The sequence below is a fragment of the Podarcis bocagei genome (assembly GCF_964188305.1).
Source record: "Podarcis bocagei genome assembly, chromosome: Z".
NCBI lineage: Eukaryota > Metazoa > Chordata > Lepidosauria > Squamata > Lacertidae > Podarcis > Podarcis bocagei.
Genome location: NC_138140.1, coordinates 25906573 through 25928990, shown reverse-complemented (window position 1 = coordinate 25928990; position 22418 = coordinate 25906573). Strand labels below are relative to the sequence as shown.

At 41.9% G+C, this 22418-nt stretch overlaps 1 protein-coding gene and 1 long non-coding RNA gene across 11 annotated transcripts in view; one reads left to right on the top strand and one right to left on the bottom strand.

The window, feature by feature from the left end:
- The first annotated feature begins 1361 nt into the window (after positions 1-1361).
- LOC308578811 lies at positions 1362-22099 on the top strand. Of its 4 annotated transcripts, none has more exons than XR_014004126.1 (5): positions 1362-1576; positions 5752-5862; positions 14331-14420; positions 17661-17809; positions 20882-22099. It is a non-coding gene; the product is annotated as an uncharacterized lncRNA (long non-coding RNA). The 4 variants fall into 4 exon arrangements; XR_014004127.1 differs by lacking the exon at positions 1362-1576 and adding an exon at positions 1960-2580; XR_014004128.1 differs by lacking the exon at positions 1362-1576 and adding an exon at positions 2607-2873.
- TRPC5 (transient receptor potential cation channel subfamily C member 5) overlaps positions 14427-22418 on the bottom strand; it is a 182996-nt gene continuing 175004 nt past the window's right edge. For all 7 annotated transcript variants that reach the window (XM_081179302.1, XM_081179303.1, XM_081179305.1 and 4 more), the window contains 2 exons: positions 18711-18800; positions 14427-17344 (listed from right to left, as the gene is read on the bottom strand). In XM_081179302.1, coding sequence (XP_081035428.1) covers positions 16613-17344; positions 18711-18800 — 822 coding nt within the window. In that variant the 3' untranslated portion in view covers positions 14427-16612. The remainder of the gene's footprint in view (positions 17345-18710; positions 18801-22418) is intronic.

Below are 22418 nucleotides of genomic sequence, written 5' to 3'. Positions count from 1 at the left end.
CAGGGGTCCCTTTACCTTTACCTTTTTACAGTGGTACCTTGGTTCCAAACTTAGCGTAATCCTTTCTGGGAGTCCGTTTGACTCCCAAAACGGTTTGAAAACCAAGCTGCGGCTTCTGATTGGCTGCAGGAAGCTCCTGTAGTAAAGCAGAAGCCGTGTCGGATGTTCAGCTTCTAAAAAACGTTTGCAAACTGGAACACTTCCGGGTTTGCAGCATTTGGGAGCTGATTTGTTAGGGAGCCAAATCCTTCGAGAACCAAGGTACCACTGTATATCCAAACCATGATTCCCTCGCATTATTGTGTATGGTGATGGTACTTACTGCTACTGTTATAGGAACAGATGTAAGCAGTGCTTTTTTATCTAAAAATATGTTTAGGGGGTACTCTCATTTTCCTACTCATATTGAAATACTGCCTCTCAATGAGGCCAAACTTAGATTCATAAAATGTTTAGGGGTATGCGTACCCTTGCATCCCCCCCAGAAAAAAAAGCACTGGATGTAAGAAATCTTGACTACAGCACATCCCCTCTGCTTTGTGGTTCTTGCCCATCATTTTGTGTGTGTGCATATTTTTAGCCACTGGATGGTGCTGTAGTGATGTTTTTGTTTCTGGCAAGTTTCAAATAAGCATTTTCAGGAGAAATGGTTGCAAGTAGGCAAAACGGCTGTGAATTGAGGAGTTCCTTTGTCAGTCATTTCTCTGCCACATTTTCCATCAAGGTTTTTTGTTTCCAGTGAAAACTGACTCTGCAGTGGCGAGGTTCGTTCCCGCATTTTCAAATAAGTTCTTTTCCTGCACATATGTCAAAAACTATGCCGACCTCCTTGCTTTTTGAACCGTGACCTCTTGGGATTTATACGCTTACCAGTGAAAGACCAAGTAAAAATCATTGCTGTTTTCTAGAAAAAGAGGCACTGGAACTCACCATGAATGCCTCCATTGTTCTCTTAGTAATGGTGCCCACCTGAGAGGTACCGGAACTGAGTTCTTGCTGAAAAAAGACCTGGTAAAAATAATACAATACCTGGCAGAATGTGAAGCACTGAGTGGATACAGACAAATAGATGCATGGGAGTAACCTAATTAGATCACCTAAGCCCACTTAAGAAAAGGCACTATCAAAGCTCCTCTTCTCTCCTTAAATAAAGGCCTGCCCTAATGACAGTGGATTCTATGACAAGTGGATTCTAATTGGGAAAGAGTTGCACAATGCAGGGCCAACACAGCTTCATGTACTTACCAGCTGATGTTTCCAGTGAGCACCCAAGCAGGACCTCAGATGTTGACTTCAGATCACAAGCGGGGTCAGTGGTGTAAGCCATCCTTCAGGTAGCCTAAACTGTTTAGGGCTTTGAAAGGATATTCTGTGCATATGGGTTAGGATCTGTTTTATGGATTTGTATGCTTTATCAAACTGAGTTGATGCATTTCTTTTTAAATATACATAATTTTTCCTGTGCCTTCCCAGTACCACCCACCTTCTGTTCAATCTGATTGTGTTGCTGGGTACAGAGAGGGAGTTATTGTTCCTCTGCACTCCTGCCACCCAAATGCATGTGACCTGCCCAAGGGTAAGAAACTATTTGTGGAGGGGTGGTGGTAGATGGAGACAATTTTGGGTGGGGGAAGTATTTATTTTAATTTTACTTACTAAATTTGTATACCATCCTTCATTCGAAGACCACAGGGCCGTTCACAACATCAAAACATGAGGCTAGATCTGTACAGTGTAGCCAGAGATCAGACTTCCACATAAAAATACAAAATTGAAAACACAGAATATATAATAAAGCAAAGCCAAACAAATTAATAACCCCTTGAAGCGCTTCAAGAACTTGTTACTTGTGAGTTCCAGTAAAAACCGATCTACGTTTTCTAGTGTGGATTCCAACTTAGTTGTCTGCCAGCCTTGGCACTTCCCGAGTATTCAAATGTATTAAAATAATAATAATAATAATAATAATAATAATAATAATAATAATAATAATAATTTTTATTTATACCCTGCCCTCCCCAGCCAAGGCCGGGCTCAGGGCGGCTAACAAGCAATAATAAAAACAAGTTGAGTGAATACAACTTAAAAACAAGATTAAAATACATTAAAATATTGAAACATTAAAATATTAAAACGCAGCCTCATCACAGGAGGAGAAAGGAAAAAGAAAAAAGAAAGAAGAAAGAGGGGGAGGGAATCAAATTGGCTCCAAGCCAAAGGCCAGGCAGAACAACTCTGTCTTACAGGCCCTGCGGAAAGAAATCAAATCCCGCAGGGCCCTGGTCTCATGAGGCAGAGCGTTCCACCAGGCCGGAGCCAGTGTTGAAAAGGCCCTGGCTCTGGTTGAGGCTAATCTAACTTCCTTAGGGCCCGGGACCACTAGGGTGTTGCTATTTATGGACCTTGAGGCTCTCCGTGGGGCATACCGGGAGAGGCGGTCCCGTAGGTACAAGGGTCCTAGGCCGTGAAGGGCTTTAAAGGTCAAAAGAAGCACCTTAAATCTGACCCTGTACTCCACCGGGAGCCAGTGCAGTTGGAAAAGCACTAAATACGTTTAAAAGTGGATATTTTGGGAGAAAAGTATGCATTTTTAAAAAAGTATGTACAGTTAAATGCAAGCGTCTGTAAGGAGAATTTGAATTTGCAGATTAATGAGAGATCAAGACAGAATGGCATTTTGGGAAAAGTAGCATGGGCTGGAGAGCATGAATCCACCCATGAACAGGATCTGCTTCCCTCTCCTTGTTAGGTTCTTCCTTTTCCCATGAACTCACTAAATAAAGAAGGTGGAAAGCAGCGGCTGCCTTCCTCTGTGAAGTCGGTTTTGCTGGTTTGAATATGGGATTTGGCTAAAGGTTAAACAATTGCAGGGGGTAAGGGCTGTCCCTGGGAATTGGATGCAGTTGTTATGAAATGGCAGCCTGCTGAAGATGTGCAGATGTGCTTCTCATACGCTCTGCTCCTGTGTTTGTAAACAAAATGTGTATTATACACCATGAATTTCCAGTGTTCCCTGGGACTTCTTGCCCCTTAGAAATGGGGAGCACATTAAGAATAAGGCTTCCCATCTATCTCTGTTTATCAATGCACCTATATTGGTTCACACATCCCATTATTCAGATAAATTTCAAGTTTATAGTGGTTTAATTCACCAATGGTTTTTTTCTGCTGAGTGGAGAATATTTCCTCAAGGAAACCACAGATTACCAGAGCTTAATTTCTGGATCCAGGGCAGAGATTGATTTCTGATAGGAAAAACAGTGAGTTCAAGGAAAATGAGTGAATTTGGTTGCTTCGGATATGTTGGGCACAAGCAGTCAGCAATCCAAACAGTTTATTGATTGCCTTCATCACGGAGATTCTCTGCTTATTGGGCATATTGAACTAGATGATACTCTTGAGTAGACCCATTGAATTGAGTCACATTTTTTTATTTCAGTGAGTCTCTGAGTATGATTAACACTGGTTATCACACATTGTTTTCACACCTTGTAAAAATTCATTTCTTTCCAATCCAAGATCCCAAATCTATGCCTTCTAACTTTTCAGCTTGTCAGTTTCTGTGTAATCCAGTACTTTACTAAGCCATTTTTCTAGTTGCTATTGATACAGACCTCCAGAGCTAACCAAAGAATAACCTATGTGGCTATAAAAAGATTTTGAATAGTATTTTGACCTTGATGATTATCTTCCCAAGAGTTCAGTATAAAAATCTAACAAACAAATGAAGCAAATCCCTTGAACCCAGCAAGACTGAAATGATGGCATCACTATTGAAGAGAGAACATTTAAATCTGTGACAAGTTATTGATGCTGAGTTCTTCCATCAGTGTTAAATACCTTATTTAATCTTGCTAGAGTTATATACCAGTGGTAGCCATAGTTTGTCTCCAGCTTTCCTAAAGGCAAGCCACAGAAAATCTCCTTAATTGAGTTATACATTTTGTACCAGATTATGCCCAATATAGCAGTTTCCAAATTGCTGGCCCAGAACTATCTGAGATTCCTTTTAATTCTCCATCTTCGGGTTAATTTATACATTTGGGTCATCCTACTTTTCTTCCCTGTGCATTTTCCCATTAAGTCCTCAGATAAGTTTCTTAATTGCCTTCCCCTTCTTGTAAAAGCAAAACAATTACCTAGTGAAATTATTGCTGCCTAATCGCTTTCTACACAGCCCCTCACTTTGCTGCTGGTGGGGTGTGTGAGGATGATTGGGAGAGCATTTCTGTGTATAGCTATTTCCCTCTATCTTATCTAACTCCTTATCAAGGAGTGAGAGAATCTTTTTTTTTTTAAATGTAGGACAGAGTGTGGGGGACATTGAGTTTATTAGGTTAATAAAGTGACCACAAGTACTGGTCCATCTTTATTTTCACTTTAATTTTTTTAAGGAAAGCCTCCTGCTTGTTCACATGTAGGGTCATATAATCGTGTTAGGATCCCAGGCTGAAAGAGAGTATGTAACTGGCCCAGGGTCACCTAGCAAACTTCAAGGCTGAGTAGGATTTTTAATCTGACACTCTAACCATTGCACCTCACTGGATCTCTGAAACAGTTGTTTGTTCATTCATGTACTTGGGGGGATATCTAATCACTGCATCCTCTTCAGACCCTAAAGTTGTGCAGTTCTTCTACAATTTAGGCCTTTAAGTAAGTGCTTTTTTAAAAAAAAATCACTTCAGTTTTAATTTCAATTTCTGCACCATTTTCCTCCTAAAAATCACATTTTGATTCCAGGTCAATTCAGAAGACAGTTCTGGTAAAGGGGCTTGGGCAAATGTCAACTCTTGTTAGATGGTTTGGCTGAAGGGCCAAGCAAACCTTTCTGGGGTAGGGCATGCCATTCTAGGCAGTGAAACTTAAATTTTTGCAAATTTCTTCAGTGAGGGGTCTTAAAAATGTGGTTTGGGGTGTGAGGAATTCAAATCTGCTAGTATTTATGTGATTGGACAACATTTGGCTTGGTAAATCTACGTTTGATTAAAAAGCACATAAACTGCTCTCAGAAAACCCAAGAATTTTAATTTTATTGCCAGTAATGCTATAAAAAATAGTTTCTGTGCATAAAATATATCCTACTAAACAAACAACATTACCTTATAATCATGAAACAACATTAGAAAGTAGTGACATAAATTAATAAGAAATATAAGCAACAAGTTTCATCAGTCTTGCTTTGATTTGTTCTTGGACATCAGCCGCTGACTTGCTTCTTGGCCTCTGATGTAGCCTTCATGTTTCTCATGTGTATGCACCCTGCTTGTTGCCTCCGTGGCTTGTTTCACATTGTGCGATTGAGGGAACTTCTCATGTGGTCCTAAACCAACAGGAGAGCAATGAGGTACAGCTATACCTCGGGTTGAATGTGCTTCGGGTTGAGCGCGTTCAAGTTGCGCTCCATGGCAAGCTGGAAGTAACAGAATGTGTTACTTCTGGGTTTCGCCACTCGCACATGCGCAGACGCTCAAAAATGTCATCACGCGCATGTGCAGAAGCGGCAAAACGCGACCCGTGCACGCGCAGACGTGCCATCACGGCTTACGTTGCGTTCAGGATGCGGATGGGGCTCTGGAATGGATCCCGTTCGCATCCCGAGGTACCACTGTATTGACTTTCCCTGGCCAAATGGTGTGCAAATCTATAATATGGAACAGAACTCACTCGCAAAGTTTCGGTAGCTGTTGAATTGAGTTAGCCTGCAATCACATATCTATCTAAAACTTGTTTTTCTTGCCTTGACCTTCAAAGCGCTATCGCCAGAACTGCTCAGATCCTGTGATGTTGGCAAGGTGCCGTCGCTCCATCCAACGGGCACTTTCCATCCATTTGGTCCATCTGCACCCTGGGCTCCCACTAAAGGTAGGGGGAAGTGGTTTTCTTGACACAGCACATTCCCTTACTCAATGCATGCAAAAGTGCTCAGAGCTTTGGTTCTCCACCAAAGACTCTTAGAAAGACTCTTCTCAATGGGTAGAATAACTAGTTTAAGCAAGGTAGAGTATAGGGTGTATGTTTCTCATTGTCTTGGCACAGCTAAGCCCTAGTAAACTGAGGAGTGTTATTACTCTAGAACAAGATCTAGGTGCAAGGGCTGCATGCCAGTGGTGGGCAGGGCTAGAGGCAAAGGTGGGTAGAGCAATCAGCGTGCCCATTTCTACAGTAGGCTACATTCCAGCCATGCAGTAGTCACTGGTATTGTCTCTGTCTCTCACTCTTGGCAAGCAAAGGGGCATGATCACAGTTCAAGCTGGGACAAAAGCACTGGGACTGGGATAATGAGGGAAGGTGACCTGTGGAGAGACATCCACACCCACACCCCCAGCACTGGACAGAAGAACCTGAGATTCTGCATTGCTGCTCTTGGGAGCACTAAGACCAGTGATAAACCTGGTAATCAGTTCGCCAGAAGTGGCTTAGTCATGCTGGCCACATGACCTGGAAGCTGTACGCCGGCTCCCTCGGCCAATAAAGCAAGATGAGCGCCGCAACCCCAGAGTCGGACACGACTGGACCTAATTGGTCAGGGGTCCCTCTACCTTTACCTTTACCATACAGACAATGGAGCAGTCAGACTTTTCTAATTATGAGGAGTAATTACTTTGGATTAGAGACCCACTTGTATTATCCAGTTATGATTCTTGCTAGTTTCTGATTTCTAAGACTATCCATATTTTTCCCCTTTGGGAGGAGAAAACAGCTTTATCTATCAAGAGTAATAGCCGGGGTGTGGGGTGTGGGGAGAGACAAAGAAAACAAGAAAATCTTTGGGAGAAACATCCATGCAACTGGGCAGCAGTTGACCCAAAGAAATATCTCTTAATGTATGTTAAGGGAAATGTTGGCACACCTTAAAGCCCATAGAGCCATTAAATCATTGGGGTGACTAGACTGGGTATTAGCTATGTACTTTGCCATTACTAAAAACAATCTAATTTTGTGGCTTTGCCTAATAATCATAATAATAAAGCCAGTGCCTTGCTTAGATTCTACCGTGAGTCATTCTGCAAATACACATTTTGGCAGGAATGTTAACTACCATGATTACTGATGTTTATCAGCTATGCAAATTACAATACATTGTGCATGCGGCTGCAAGATTGAATCAGATAAATTCACCAAATTTAGCTTATCCATCAGGCGATTTTTAATGAGGGGGAGTTGGGAGTAGAGTCTGCATGTCTTTTTCAGGCTGTTTAGAGGATGTAAAAAAAATAAATTGAAGTCTATCTCTAACACTGGTTTGTAGTTTTTGTTAATTGATAATAGACCACATTTCTCTTTGGCATCTTCATGAACGTTTTACTTTTAAAAGTTAGGCAATTAATCAACGAAAAGCTATTTAATCAGTTTGTATTTCTGGTGACAAAGTAGATAGTTTTCCAATACTTTTCTTAATTATCTGCTTCTTTTACAAAACAAAAGGGCTTGAGAAATACTATTCAGTGTTATATGTTGACTATCTCTCCCCTGCCTCTCTCTCTCCTGGGTGCAGGATCCTTGTCAGAATCGTAAGTTCCTGCACATAGTCTAGTTTTTTCGAAGAACCCCAGAACCCTATTTTTGTACCACAGCTATTGCATTTGCACCATGAATGCCATGCCATTCCATGAGGTCAGATCCAGGGCACCACATGGCGCAACTAAAGGTAAAGGTACAGGGACCCCTGACCATTAGGTCGAGTCGTGACCGACTCTGGGGTTGCGGCGCTCATCTCGCTTTATTGGCCGAGGGAGCTGGCATACAGCTTCCAGGTCATGTGGCCAGCATGACTAAGAAGCTTCTGGCGAACCAGAGCAACGCACGGAAATGCCGTTTACTTTCCAGCCGGAGCGGTACCTATTTATCTATTTGCACTTTGACGTGCTTTTGAACTGCTAGGTTGGCAGGAGCAGGGACCGAGGAACGGGAGCTCACCCCGTCGCAGTGATTCGAACCGCCGACCTTCCAATTGGCAAGTCCTAGGCTCTGTGGTTTAACCCACAGTGCCACCCACGTCCCTTTTACATGGTGCAACTAGTTATCCGTAAAAGAAGAAATTTCCGGTTGCCAAGCATTCCTGTGTTTCTTTTTTATGTTTCATTTGACATAATAATTTTTTATATAGAGGATGGGAAAGTCTATATATTGCGAGGAAGAATTACTTCACTAATGGTTGGGGATTAAAGTGCACTAATAAGCAGCAATTTTTTTTTAAAAAAAACAAAACAAAATTAGTCTGGCTGTCTCTCATTGAGTGAAGGAGCCTGGAAGAGAAATTCCACCTGGATTTTCTGGATGGTGAAAGAGCAGGTGAGAGATGGGCAAATCTGTCACCTTTGGTTTTATTTTCCCAAACATAAGTTCAGGTCTCCGCATTTCCACATCAGTTTGATAATATTTTTTTAAATCCCATGAAGATTCATCAGCATCTTACTGCTATTTTAGCCTAATGCACATATCTGTGAATGCAGTTTTGTGTAAAATACATTATTTGCAAAGCCCATTATTCCCAATATAATGCATTTTTGCATGTTTACTAAGATGCATTTTCTTACTTTGCCCTAGTACAGTTATGCAGGGGTCGCGTTCCAGGAATTTCATGTAAAGCCAACATTGCATTTGGTCAAAAACACATTGGGTGCAATGGTGAGTGGGGTTGTCAAAGTCTTCCCACACACCCCTGGAAGTCTTTCCCCCTTTTTAATTTGCCAAAGCTTGAATGTACACAAGTTAAATGCACATAAGTTGCAGACTTGCTGGATACATATTTTTGTACACATTACAGTGGTACCTCAGGTTACATACGCTTCAGGTTACAGACTCCACTAACCCAGAAATAGTACATTGGATTAAGAACTTTGCTTCAGGATGAGAACAGAAATCGTGCTCCGGTGGCGCGGCAGCAGCAGGAGGCCCCATTAGCGAAAGTGGTGCTTCAGGTTAAGAACAGTTTCAGGTTAAGAACGGACCTCTAGAACGAATTAAGTACTTAACCTGAGGTACCACTGTACTTGGATGGAGAAAAGTACAAGATTTGGAGTGCAAATTTTGAAGGATAGCTGTGTTCCTGTTTGTGTGTTTATTACATAGGCTTGCCTTTAAATGCAAACTGAATCTACGGTCATTTCTCCCCATCCCTAGCAGGGGTGCAGAAAAACCTAAGTCCTTCCTATTTTAGGAAGCTTCAGAGTAACAGAAGTGGCAGCAAGACTCTGGTGTCAGCTTTGTTTTATAGTTACTGGGACAAGTTTGAATATACAGTTGAGCTGTATTTATAGCTGTAATTCACTGTTCTGGATAAGATACTGGACAGAATTGCCTTAATTCAACTTCGCCTGAAGAATTTAGATGTCTGTGGGTTTGCAGGACACATGCCTATGTGGTGTTTTCATTCATTTGTCTCTAGATTTTAAACTAGGTCTGCAGACCCAGGCCAGGTGGTTGTTGAGAGCACATTGTTCTTTTTTGGCAGCGAGTGGGAAAGCAAGCTCCCTGCAGCTTCCCCTTTGGGCAATGGATGGGGCCATTTTGTCTTTTCATTTGCTGTTATATTATTCCCAGAAACAGCTTTCCAGTGGTCTGTATATAGTCATCAGGCCAGTGGCAGAGGCCAAGGTGGCCTTTCCTTCAGTTCTGTGCCAGGACAATGCCTTGGTTTTAGAGTTTACAATTAAGCTAAAGTATGCATTTATTTCATTTAAATCTCACCATTCCTCCAAGCAGGTAAATGTTGTGTACATGGCTCTCTCTGCCCATTTCCCTGCCTCACAACAACCCCATGAAGTAGATTGTTGTTGTTGTTTAGTCGTTTAGTTGTGTCCGACTCTTCGTGAGCCCAAGGACCAGAGCATGCCACTGTCTTCCACCGCCTCCCGCTGTTTGATCAAACTCGTGTTCGTAGCTTCGAGAACACTGCCCAACCATCTCGTCCTCTGTCGTCCCCTTCTCCTTGTGCCCTCCATCTTTCCTAACATCAGGGTCTTTTCCAGGGAGTCTTCTCTTCTCATGAGGTGGCCAAAGTATTGGAGCCTCAGCTTTACGATCTGTCCTTCCAGTGAACACTCAGGGCTGATTTCCTTAAGAATGGATAGGTTTGATCTTCTTGCAGTCCATGGGAAGTAGGTTAGGCTAAGAATATCCATGAAACTCACCACTCTACCCTTTTAGGTTGACTGTTGTTCCTTTGTTTACCCAAGCTGGATTCAAAACATTTACAGATGCTCCAATATTGATTAATTATTGGGTTACAGTAACTGGTTTCCCAATGGGAGTCCGCTTTGTGGGTCTCCACAAGAGATCAGGACTCCCCAAAGCCACAACCCCTGGAGCACCCAAAACAACTAAAACAAACCAACAAACCAAAACAACCAAAACAAAAAGATTTTGAAGGTCCTGTGAAACTCTCACTGCTCCTCAGTGTGGGTCCCAATGGATGCTGCTGGGGAAGCTGTTGGAATCAAAGGAACTGGTTGTGTGGGAGGGGAGGGCTATTTGTGCTATTTGTACTGCTTCCTCCATCCTCATAAGTACCAATGCATTTCTCAACACAGAGTTAGGTTGCTGATGAAACTGACCATATCCTCTCCCAAATTCCTAAGCATGTCCCAGATCTGATTACACACAGGCTTTTCTACATCTGGCCTGTTACCTCCCTGAGGAAGTTACCCTTACATCCCTTGCCCAACCCCCTCCTTAAGTCCTTATGTAAACACAACCTCTTGTTTCTGCTATGGTGTCTGTCCGTCATTCAAACCTGCCCAGGAAGTGGCTCCTCCTTTGTCAAAATCAAAATGGCCAAAATTCCTCTACCAGCCTATTTTTTAAAAAATGATATGTATTTTTGTGTTTTTATATTGTAAACCACCCTGTGATCCTCAGATGAAGGGGGGTATAGAAATTTAATAAACGATAGATAGCATCTTCAGTACTTAGCAGCTGTAGATGATTCCTTAAGAACTGAGCTCTACAGCCAGTTTCTGCTGCCTTCTACCTAGTAGATGAGTAAGATCTGACAGTGAATGTTCCTCACATCCCAGCAGAGTGCATGGTCTATTTAAAACTTGAGCATGAAGTTTGCTGTTAGACTACAGCATTTATTAATTTCTGGAATTAATGAAAAACATGAAATTAATTAAATGAAATTAATTATTGAAAACATGGAATTAATGAAAGACATGAAAAATTGTTCTAGTTTCTTGTTACACACTAAACTGAGCCCACTAATTCATTTGTTTAAATATAACTTTGCAGTGGGTTGCTGCAAAAATTAGAATGTGTGTCGGGGGGAGTGGAGAGAGTTGTTCTAGATTTTACAGATACTTGAGCAAGGCTCCTGGACCAAAAAATCAAGATGCTTCATTTGACATCTAGGAGCAACAGCATTCTGAGCCTCTCGGCTGGTTCGGCTTTGCATGATGTTCTTGTTGAGAAGTGAGGTGCTTAATAATTCAGATGCCTTGGAATTTATCCACAACTAGTTCTGACTGCTGCAAGATTCATCTACCCATATAATGCATTGTTAGCTTGCCAGGTAAAGCTCTTGGGACCCAGCCAGCACCAGGTGACCTGAAAGGTCAAATGTTATGCATTCACTCTTACACAGTTGCTTTGGAGGTGATTTTTTTCTTCCTTGGGTATTATTATTATTATTATTAATAATTCAATTTTGTACAGTGCTGCCTCGCAAGACGAAATTAATCCGTTCCGCGAGTCTCTTTGTCTTGCGGTTTTTTCGTCTTGCGAAGCATGGCTATTAGCGGCTTAGAGGCTATTAACGGCTTAGCGGCTTTAAGAAAAAGGAAACAAACTCGCAAGAACTCGCAAGACGTTTCGTCTTGCGAAGCAAGCCCATAGGGAAATTCGTCTTGCGGAACCACTCAAAAAACGGAAAACTCTTTCGTCTAGCGAGTTTTTCGTCTTGCGAGGCATTCGTCTTGCGGGGCACCACTGTATATTGCCCTTCATTCAAAGATCACAGGGCTGTTCACAACAGAACAGTAAGAAGAGATGGTTTTGGCCTTCAGGAAGTAAGAGATTTTGAGATACCTTCAAATAAACTGTATCATGGGAAGGTTTGTCGCTGAAGGGTACAGTGCATGCTCTGTGGGGGGAAACTTGGTGCCAGTTTCAGTTCCCTAATATCACCAAGCAGGTCTGTCTGGAAACCATGGGGAACTGCTATCAGTGTAGACAGTATTATCCCTGACAGATTTGACTTGGTTTTAAGTAATATTCCATGTTCCTAGTCCAAATTCTAGCTTGAAAGATGTTGTGTACAGTTTGGTATATTTTGTAATAAATACACAGAGTTTAAGGATGTAGCTATCTATTAATTGGACTAAGCAGGAAATTAACCATTGTATCCCACCAGATTATGTTTTTGTGTGAAAATGCCTACCATAGGAACAGTTATATTGGTGGGCTGGGAGACGTGGGCCTGGTCTGAATCCAGACCAGACCATACATGACAGGTGGACAATCTAGATGAGATGGACTAGTTTGAATAGTGCTCTTGTAATTTGATCTCTTGCCATTTTTAGAAAGAGAGTGTACCTTCCACTTCTCTGCTCCAGCTGTTCATCTGCAGTTCTAACAGCCCCCAGATGCTCATCAACATAGGAACATAGGAAGCTGCCTAATCCTGAGTCAGACAGGTGGTCCATCTAGCTTAGTATTGCCTACACTGACTGCAGACCTTCCAAATGTCCCTATTTTCCAGGGACATCCCTAATTTAGAGAAGTCGTCCTGGTTTCTGATTTGATTCCAGAATGTCCCACTTTTCCTTAGGATGTCCCTGTTTTCATTGGAGAAATGTTGGAGGGTATAGAGTTATGTGAATCCTGAGCCAAGGAGATAAGTAGGTATACAACCTTTAGAAGACACCTGAAGGCAGCCCTGTATAGGATTTTTTTGAATCTTTAACATTTTACTATGTTTTTATATACATTGGAAGCCGCCCCGGTTGGCTGGGGCAGTCCAGTCAGATGGGTGGGGTACAAATAATAAAGTTATTGTTGTTGCTGCTGCTGTTGTTATTAAATGGGGCATCCCTATTTTAAAAACTGGTAGGTTTTTTGAAAATGGAAAATGGTAATGCAGACAACTCTAAATACGCCTGTTAATGCAAAAGTAATGCAAGATTGTTGTAACCTATTCTACTAGACCTACTCCCTGAAGAATGTAAAAAGAAAAGAAAAGCCACATACCTGCAGTGAAGTTGAACACTGGACCTGTTTGATCTTGTTATCAAGCTAGTCTCAGAAATTGTTGCAGACAACACTGTAATCCCATTAAAGAGTGTTTGCTAATGATAAATTCTGGGATGCAATACTAAAATGGATATTTGAAACATTTGGTGTCATTCTTACCATGGCTATTGAAATTGTATTACTCAGAACTCTGCATTTTGGTTGCTACAGGAAGCTGCAGATCCCTCCAGTTCCATGGTGCCTCATCCCTCAGTCATATTTAGTAATGCAAAATGTGTGAATATATGAATATTGCATGGTGAGTTTCCCCACTGCTGGAAGCAGCAGTCAATGGGCTGAAGTGTGTGTGTTGGGTGTAGCCTAGGCTTGTGTCATACCTTGAATGTTTTTTCTTTCCTCAATGGTTAATTTACCTACAGGGGTGGCTTCTGCTTGCAGGAGGGTGTGAGAATAACAGAAAGAGGACAAAATCCAGTTGGCAATTTAAATTGGATAGAGGGAGAAATAGAAATCTGAGCATTTCTAGCAGCAACTGGGAGATGCAGCTTTATAGGGCTGAACAATTTGTCCTCTGGGGATCTGATGCAGGATTTGCAGCTGCTCATAGGGGGCTGTTTGCTTTCACTATATTCTGCTTACATATTTGTAAATAAAGCAAATATTACAAAGGCACCTGAAGCCTCAAGTGTGCTTTCGTCCAAAGGAAACTAAACCCTGAGGTATTAGCCCTGGAGCTTCTCACAGCTTGCAGAACTGGAGAAGGATGCATGGCAATAACTTTACCCATGTTGTAGGTGCGTCAGCTGAATATTGTTGTGAATAGCAGTGTTCGGAAAGGGTAAGCTACTGTGCCAGAACAAGTACCTTAAATATCCAGGAATGGAAATGCTGTTCTAGAATCAATATAGCAAGGAATACAAGCCAGCACAGAATCTGATCAATGCAATGAATGGTTCAAAATGGAGCAGTCATCTGAAAGACTTTGGCAAACCTACTCAACGAGAGCAATATAGGCATGCTTGCCATGCAACTTTCAGGAAAGGCAGATCTCTGGGACTGGAAGGCCACTATATAGAGTTGCTCAACAATGTGGGTAGGGAATTGATTCTGAATAACACTGAACTTCGTTTCCATCACAGGCTTCACTAACCTGGTGCCTTCCAGAAGTTTTGGAGTTCAACTCCCAATAGCCCCACTCAGAAGCCTTATCAAGTGTTAACCCAGAAAAGGTAAGATGTTCGCTCACAGTTATGAATGGGGTGAGTTTTCAGTTCGTATGAAACAGAGAATCCTTGCTTTAAAGTTCTCTATTTATTTTTGGGCCTGAACACATGTGCTCCTTAACTGTGAAACGGTCAGTACTACATGGCAGACACTTTGTTTTACAGGTATGATCTCATGAAGTAGATCAATTTGGGTGGCAAAATATAGCCCTGGGATTGCTGGAAGGAGAATATAATGACCTCTGATAATCAAGGTGCTCCAGCCCTGCTTGGGAGGACTACGGGGTTCTCTCTGTTTCCCATATATGTATGCACAAAACTCTTTATGTGTGAATTCTCTGGATAGGGACCACTATGTCATCTGCTGACAATTCAATTTTTATAAGTCACAGCAGAAGCTGCAAAAGTGCTAGGTTTGTACTCTCCTCCCCACCAAAGCCTTTTATCTAGGGGTGAGGTGGTTAACAGCAGTACTCAACCCAGGCTCAAATATTATAATCCAGGGCTATGCAATCAGAACACAGGAATATGATGTTTCCTATAACACCTGACAAATTGTGGCAAAACTGTACTGTCAATCCCTTCTCCATGGGTCTCATCCAAGGGAGGTACAGAAGCTGATGACACAATAACAAGCTTTTCCGGTGGTGCCCTCAACTCTTGTGGAATGCTGTCCCAAGGGGAATGTGCCTGGTGCCATTATTGTTAGTTTTTAGGCACGAGGCTAAGACATTTTCATTTGCTCAGACTTCTATTGGTTAAGTTTGGCTTGCCTTGCTTTTTTTTCAGTGGGGAAGGGCAGGATTTGTCCTTATTGTACTCATGGATGAGCATTTTAGGAATTTGATATTGTGCTTTGTTTTTAAATTGTGTGTATTTTATTTTGGTGTTAAGTCACTTTGAAACATTTTTTTTTTGTTTTGTATAAAATGACTAACAATAATCACTTGCAAGAGGTCCTCTGCTCTGGATGCACTGATTAGCTCATTGCCTAAAAATGCTGGTGTGTCAACTTAGGGATGGGATAAGCTCTCAGTTTTAGTTTCTCATTTTTCCCTCAATCTAAAGTTCAGTTATTCACATTTCCACATCAGTTTCTTAAGTTTTAAAAATTTTCAGCATTTTAGTGCATATTTCTCCTAATACACATTTTTGTATGCAAGTTTTCCCAATACACGTATTTTTGCAAGCAATTTCCACAAACATAATGCATTTTGGTGTAGTGTTTTCACTAATATATGCATTTATATGCACACTTTCCCCTAGTATATGCATTCTGTACACATTATTTGGTTGGAGATTTCAAAAAATTCAAAGGATGGCTGTGGTTTGGTTCACATGTTGTTTTAGGATGTGTGAATGAAGTATATTTGCTTAAATCCACACTAACCCCATTGTTATGTAAAATATAGACATGAGTTTGGATGTCAAATATGCTGAATACCATTTGTGTCGGGGGGGGGTGTTGCTATTTCCCTGGGACAATTGCAATGGCATACTACTATATCTGGATGGAGGGGTGCACACGGAGGGATGAGAAAACAGAATATTTTGAAAAACATTTGATGCATGAAAACAGCAAGTAAGTTCCAGAACTCAGCTTTAACTCATTGTGGTAATAATTTACAATAAGAAAACAATATGCAACCTTAATAAAAGACATACAGTTGAGTTGAAATCATGGGAAGTTGTATTGCTTGAAAGCAAAAAGCTCATTATATATTTGAACCCTTAGCCTTGCCTGTAGTCTCAGTCTGGTTCTTGACTTCCAACTAAGTCACTGAGCATCTGCTGATCCTAGTGAGCAGTAAACGGCCAGAAAAAAATGGAATGTAAAATGGCACAAAGCAGAGCTACACTAACCAAGGTGAGGTTGGAAAAGAAGCAAATGCTTGAGAGGTTCTCCAGTGTTCTGTAACAAAAATATATAAATCCTAAAGAGATTGCAGGAGAAGAAAGAAAGGAACCTGTATGAAGCAACCTTAGAATGTATTATATAGATTTTTGTGTGTTATTCAAAGGATTGGGCCATTTGAATTAAGAATGCGGCTAAAACAATATGAATTCTGCACTCATCAGTAGAGACAAAATGGCGGGGCAAGGGGGGGGGAGGAGACCTCCTAACTATGAATAATCTGTGATAGCAAACAGTTTCTAGTAATAGTTATGTTCTGCAGCAGGTTACTGAATAGCTGTACTTATAGGCGAGTGGTAACCTGTTCCTCCTGTCCATCTTTCCATTGGTTCCTAAACAAATCACAGGCATCTCCCCATGAGTCAAAAACGTCCTCAGAGGAGTCTATGAGTTTGGAATTAGAGGTGCAGATGCTGGAAGCACAGTGAAGGGAACTGGAACAAACCGCAGGGCACTGACTCTGTCCCGTATGTCTGACGTTCCTACTGTAGTCCACCTCATTGAGGTTAATTTCACTCTTGGAGCAGTTCTCGTCTCGCTCTTTAGCCATCTGAGAATACTTAATGTCTTGCCACATGAGATGTGGCTGGATGACCCCATCGGAGATGGTGTACATGGGCTCTGAGTTTGGCTCTGGGAGGTGGCCATTCATCTTGGAAAAAAGGAGGCCCAGTCGCTTGAAGGACTCTTTCTTGGAGCTAGAGAGCCTTTGGACCCTGTTCCCATTGCGGATGAAGGAGCGCTTGTTGATCCCATTGCTTTTGGGCTTCTCGCTGACCATTTCGAACCCAGACATAGTCTTAATCAGAGCCGACACGTTGAAATCTTTCTTCTTGTTGGCTGTGCCAAAAGGAACGCTCTTCGCTTTGGATGTTTCTCCAGCAGTGTCCTCATTAGTGTCATCCTTCTGGGAGACTTCTGTGCTGCTGGTGGAATAGCTTCTCCGCTGGGGTTTTCGGTTGCCTAAGAGGTCAAGGACTTCATACCGGAAACTAGAGATATCCTGCTTTAATTCCTAGGGTGAGAGAAAGCGAAGGGAAAAAATGAGTTAAACTCTAAAGATTTATCTGTCACGGGGGTGGGGGAAGAGAGAGAGTTTGAACTCTCCTGAGAGAAGCTATGCAAAGTTCAAAGTTATGCAAATGAATTTTTCCACATCACTGTGTACAAGAATTGCAAACAAATATTTTTCATTATTTAGAATCAGGAACAGAAGTTCAGCAGTTTTTGTTGAGGAAAAGAAAATCTGCAATATGATTTAGCCCCTTCATATAAACATTAACCATGCACTGCCTTTGTCTTTCATGCACAAATCTTGCTGGGAAGGATAGAGTACCTGGGACCAGCAAAGATGTCTCACAATTTTAGAAACAGACTGGATAAAAATCTCAACTGAAAAAGGCTTGTGGAAAATGGTGGCACCAAAAAGATAATAAGAAACAGCACCTGTCTGATGTGTAATGGGAGAGAGTTCCAAAGGGTAGGTACCACCACACTAAATGCCCAGTTTCTACATTGCATAAAACAAACCTTCTTGTGAGATGGTATCTGCAAACTTAGTATCCCCAAACCATTTGATTTTTCACAGGTTGTGAGCTGATGGGAGGAGATTAACATTGAGAAGAACACATACACATGCACACGGACCATGATCAGCACTTAACATTTTCATAGGGCCTTCCTTGCCTCCTCCCCATAGCCACCGCTTGGCTCCAGTAGGTGGTAAAGCATACACAAGCCTATGGCAATATTGGAGCCAGCCCTGAAAGGTACTAGGAAGAAGGGCTGTGATGTGGTGGCAGAGAGCATGCATTGCATCCCAAAGATGCCTGGTGAGACTGAAACACTGGAGAACTGCTGGCAGTCTGAGCTGGATAAACCAATGATCTGACTGGGTGGGAGTCAGCTTCCTATGTTCCTAAGAGCCTGCTAATGTGCTGCCTGTTCCCATCAGGTTCCCTATTCCTCCTATACCCAGGGATTTATCTCCCCAGGCAAATACTTTTTTCTTTACACAGATTTTTGGTTCTTATTTTGAAGGGTGCCATTGAGGCCTCTTTTAAAGGGATAGGACTGGTAAATCCTAATCTCCCCCCCCCCCCGTTCATCTGTTTTTTTAATCTTTTCATTGGATTTTCTTAGCTGAGGAGTCAGTTTGGGTCCTGCTGTGAGAAACCCACCTAACAAATATAATAAAAAATGGAAGACATTTAAGTGACAATACCCGATAATCTAGGAGCAAGTCTAATTTAACTCAGTGGGACTTAACACCTGAGTTGATATGCATAGGAACATGCTGCAGATATTTACAGTGTCAAACAATTTTTATGTTGCGCCTGCCATAATACACTAAGTGGGGAACGACAATATCGTATCATTACCTTAAAGTTTTCTTCGGTTAATCCTTCATTGGTTTTTGAATTTCTTATCATTGCTGCAATATATCTCTTCACCAAGTTCCTGATCACTTCCTGTAATGAAAAAGCACAAGAAACCTAATTCCCTTGGAAGGCAATTTCCACAAACAAGGCTTCAATCCCTCTTCTGCTTTTCCTGTAATTCAGATGTGAAGTCCAAATCCATCTAGAATGCCCATTTTTAAATTAAAAAATAATCTGTTTTCTAACCTGTTTAAAGAGCCTTCACCAATGACACCTTCCAGAGTGAAAGGCATTCATAGCATCTCCTCTGAAGAGACACATGGGAATCAGCCTGGAAGTTTTAGCATGTGAAGCAAATGTTCCACCATTAATCCATAGTCTTTAAGTGTGTGAGGAATGTTCACTGCTAACTCATCCTATGACAATCCACACAGAGAAGGCATCACTCTAAAGTTATTCCATGCTATTTGGTTTTCCTAGTTTGTCTCCCTTCTCACTGAAGACATCTGTGCTCCTGAGAAGCTACTCTGGAGTGTTGCAGAATTCTCCTCCTCGTGGAGGGGATAATTGCCCACAATTATAATTGCACAGTTGGCTGCAGGGGAAGGCAGGAAAGACTTTCCTGTTGGGAATGTACATTAACTGATCTTAGGATCCATGCTAGGCTGTTAACTAGCAATAATAGATGAAATGGCCGGGTAGCCATAAATTGTATTGGTTGCTTTATTGGAAAGAAAAGCACACTCAGTGAAAAGAAGTGGAACAGATGATATGAGTGGGCAAAAGCTCAGCCCTGTTTACCTCTGTTCAGTGAGCTGCGAAAGAAATACATTACTAAACTGCCCAGCCGAGCTGTGCCCATCTACTACAAAATGGTCTCATTTCATAACTCCTCTTAGTATCCTCCTATGAGAGGTCAAATGCTTAGGCAAGGCAACACCCCACACCCTTTCAAGCCCTCCATCCCTAGAGGGTCCTAATGCAGACTTTGAATCTTTGGGGATGTCAAGGCTGGCTGCAGCTAGCAGGAGAGCTAGCAGCTCCTTGTGTACAAGGGTGGGATTTATATCACTTTTGATGGCCAAGAGAGATAATTCTGGGTCTTTGGTTAGAGATAGGTTTGTTTCTGTAGAATGGTCCGTGAATATAGACTGTAGGTAATTTTTCACATTCCCACCACATATGAATGAAAGTGTCATTGTGAGCACAGGCTTGCCAACATCTTTCAGAATATGTAGCAGCCAAACAGGGGTCTGATGCTAGCCTAGGAAAAACCTAAAGGAGGCTTCCTGTATTTTGGTGGAAATTGTCTTAATAAAGGGGCAGGACCAAGTGGATTTATCTATTTGTATCCCTATACAGTCATACTGTCAGATTACAGACACTTCAGGTTGCGTTTTTTCAGGTTACGGACTGCCAAACCCCGGAAGTACCGGAAAGGATTACTTCCAGGTTTCAGTGGTTGTGCATGCGCAGAAGCGCTAAATTGTGCTTTGTGCATGCGCAGAAGCGCCAAATCGCAACACACGCGTGCGCAGGCGCACTGCTGCGGGTTGCGGACGCTGCGGGTTGCAGACGTGCATCCTGCACGGATCACATTCGCAACCCGAGTGTCCACTGTATCTCCCTCCCACGCTCCTCTCAAGCCTTCTGAGGATACTACAAAGATATCAATAAGCAGTTTGTATAACTGCTACTCTGAGCCTTTCAGCTGCCCTGGGGTTTGCAAGCACATGTATTCAAATGGGGTTTGGGAATGAACGCCTTACCTCTTGGACAGTACAGAGCTCATGAAAGGTCTAATGTGGGTCACTTGGAACCAAGTGCTGTATGTTATGTTATGTTAACCTAATTTATGTTAACCTAATTTATTGTGTAGGGCTGCCTCTGATATGCAGTAGTCCCTTTCAGTTAGGTCATTTACATGATACAACTCCTTGGACTTCTGGCCTTCATACTGATTGTTGTAAGACACTTTGGGAACCCCTTCTCCCTGTTGAAGAGCAGGCTAAAAATACTTTAAATAATAAAACAAAGAATAGATTATTTCCTCCATAAGGGTTCACTTATGGAGCAGCTACACAAGTCTTAAAGTGTAGCCCTTGGAAAGATCTCTGGAAAAATCAAAGTGCTCCCAGAGTTATCCTGGAAATCATTATCTACCCAAACAGGAAGTGTTCTCCATTTCAATGTTCTTCTACACTTAATGGGTATACCGGAAGGGGACACCATACAGAGCCAGAGACCATCTTGATTGTGGTCCTGGAAGACCTGCCCCCTGCTTTGAAGGCCCTTTTCCACCAGGCCTGGAAGGGCAGGGCCAAGACTGACTCCAGCTACAAAAGCTGAGGCTGTTGAATGGACTCTTGGGCTGGGGAATTGCTTATGGGTTTTTGTTGAGGATGTGTGTTGTTGCTTTTATTGATATTAATGTTTATATCTTTATTTTGTATCACATGATTTACGTGGAAATTGTTTGATTTGCTGTGTGTATTTTTTAATTTTTAATTATTGTTTATGACTACTTTTGCTGTGTTGTAGTTATGTATTTTTTCATGTTGTAAGTCACCTTAAAAGGTGACCATTAGATCCAGTCGTGGCCAACTCTGCGGTTGTGGCGCTCATCTCGCTTTATTGGCCAAGGGAGCCGGCGTACAGCTTCTGGGTCATGTGGCCAGCATGACTAAGTGACTAAGCTTCTGGCGAACCAGAGCAGCGCACAGAAACGCTGTTTACCTTCCCGCCAGAGCGGTACCTATTTATCTACTTGCACTTTGTGCTTTCGAACTGCTTGGTTGGCAGGAGCAGGGACCGAGCAACGGGAGCTCACCCGGTCACGGGGATTTGAACCGCCAAACCTTCTGATTAGCAAGTCTTAGGTTCTGTGGTTTAACCCACAACGCCACCGCGTTAAGGTGTAAGTCACCTTAAACATGCTAAATTAACTGCAGTAATTCTTGCAAGTAAAGACTGAACTAGGGCTGTGGAGTTAATGGGATGGACATTAATTGAAATGCCTAATTGATTTGTGAGTCTAGTGATAAATAAATTGGGTGCACTGCAAAAAAAAATTATCATACAAGCTTAAAAAAACCTTGATTATTAGAGCGATTTAAGTAATTTAATATAAATGATTAATGAATAATGAATATGCTTACAGTTTTTTGTGAAACTGATTTCTCCCTTCAGTTATCTTATTGGTTTACTTTGTCAAATGAACTTACTATGCAAACTAAGTGCTTTAATTTACATTAGGGTATATCACAGTTTATTGCATTTGTTAAGTCACACTCATTGAGGCTGCAACAATCATATGTACAGTCACCAGGAAGCAAATGCTATTAAAATCTGTTGGGCTTGCTTCTGAATAAAATTGCATAGGAGTGGAATTGTGAAAGGTGTGGAATATGTTCTGAGTATAAGATAAGTATATTTTTGCTGGATGAGACAAACACCCAAATAGTCCATCATTGCAAGCAGGATATTAAGGTAATGACCCACATTTGTACTTGAAAAATTCTGTAGTAGAGACATCCTGACCCTGAATATCGGAGTGCCATTTAGGTATTGACATTGATGTCACCTGATATATGGGATCCTCCTTAATGAGGGTCCTGGTTGCGCGCGGACCCCTAAGGCACCCCCACTGGGAGAGTTGGACCCCAGGATCGTGCCAGGTTGTTTGGGCCAATTGGGTCAGTTGGCGTG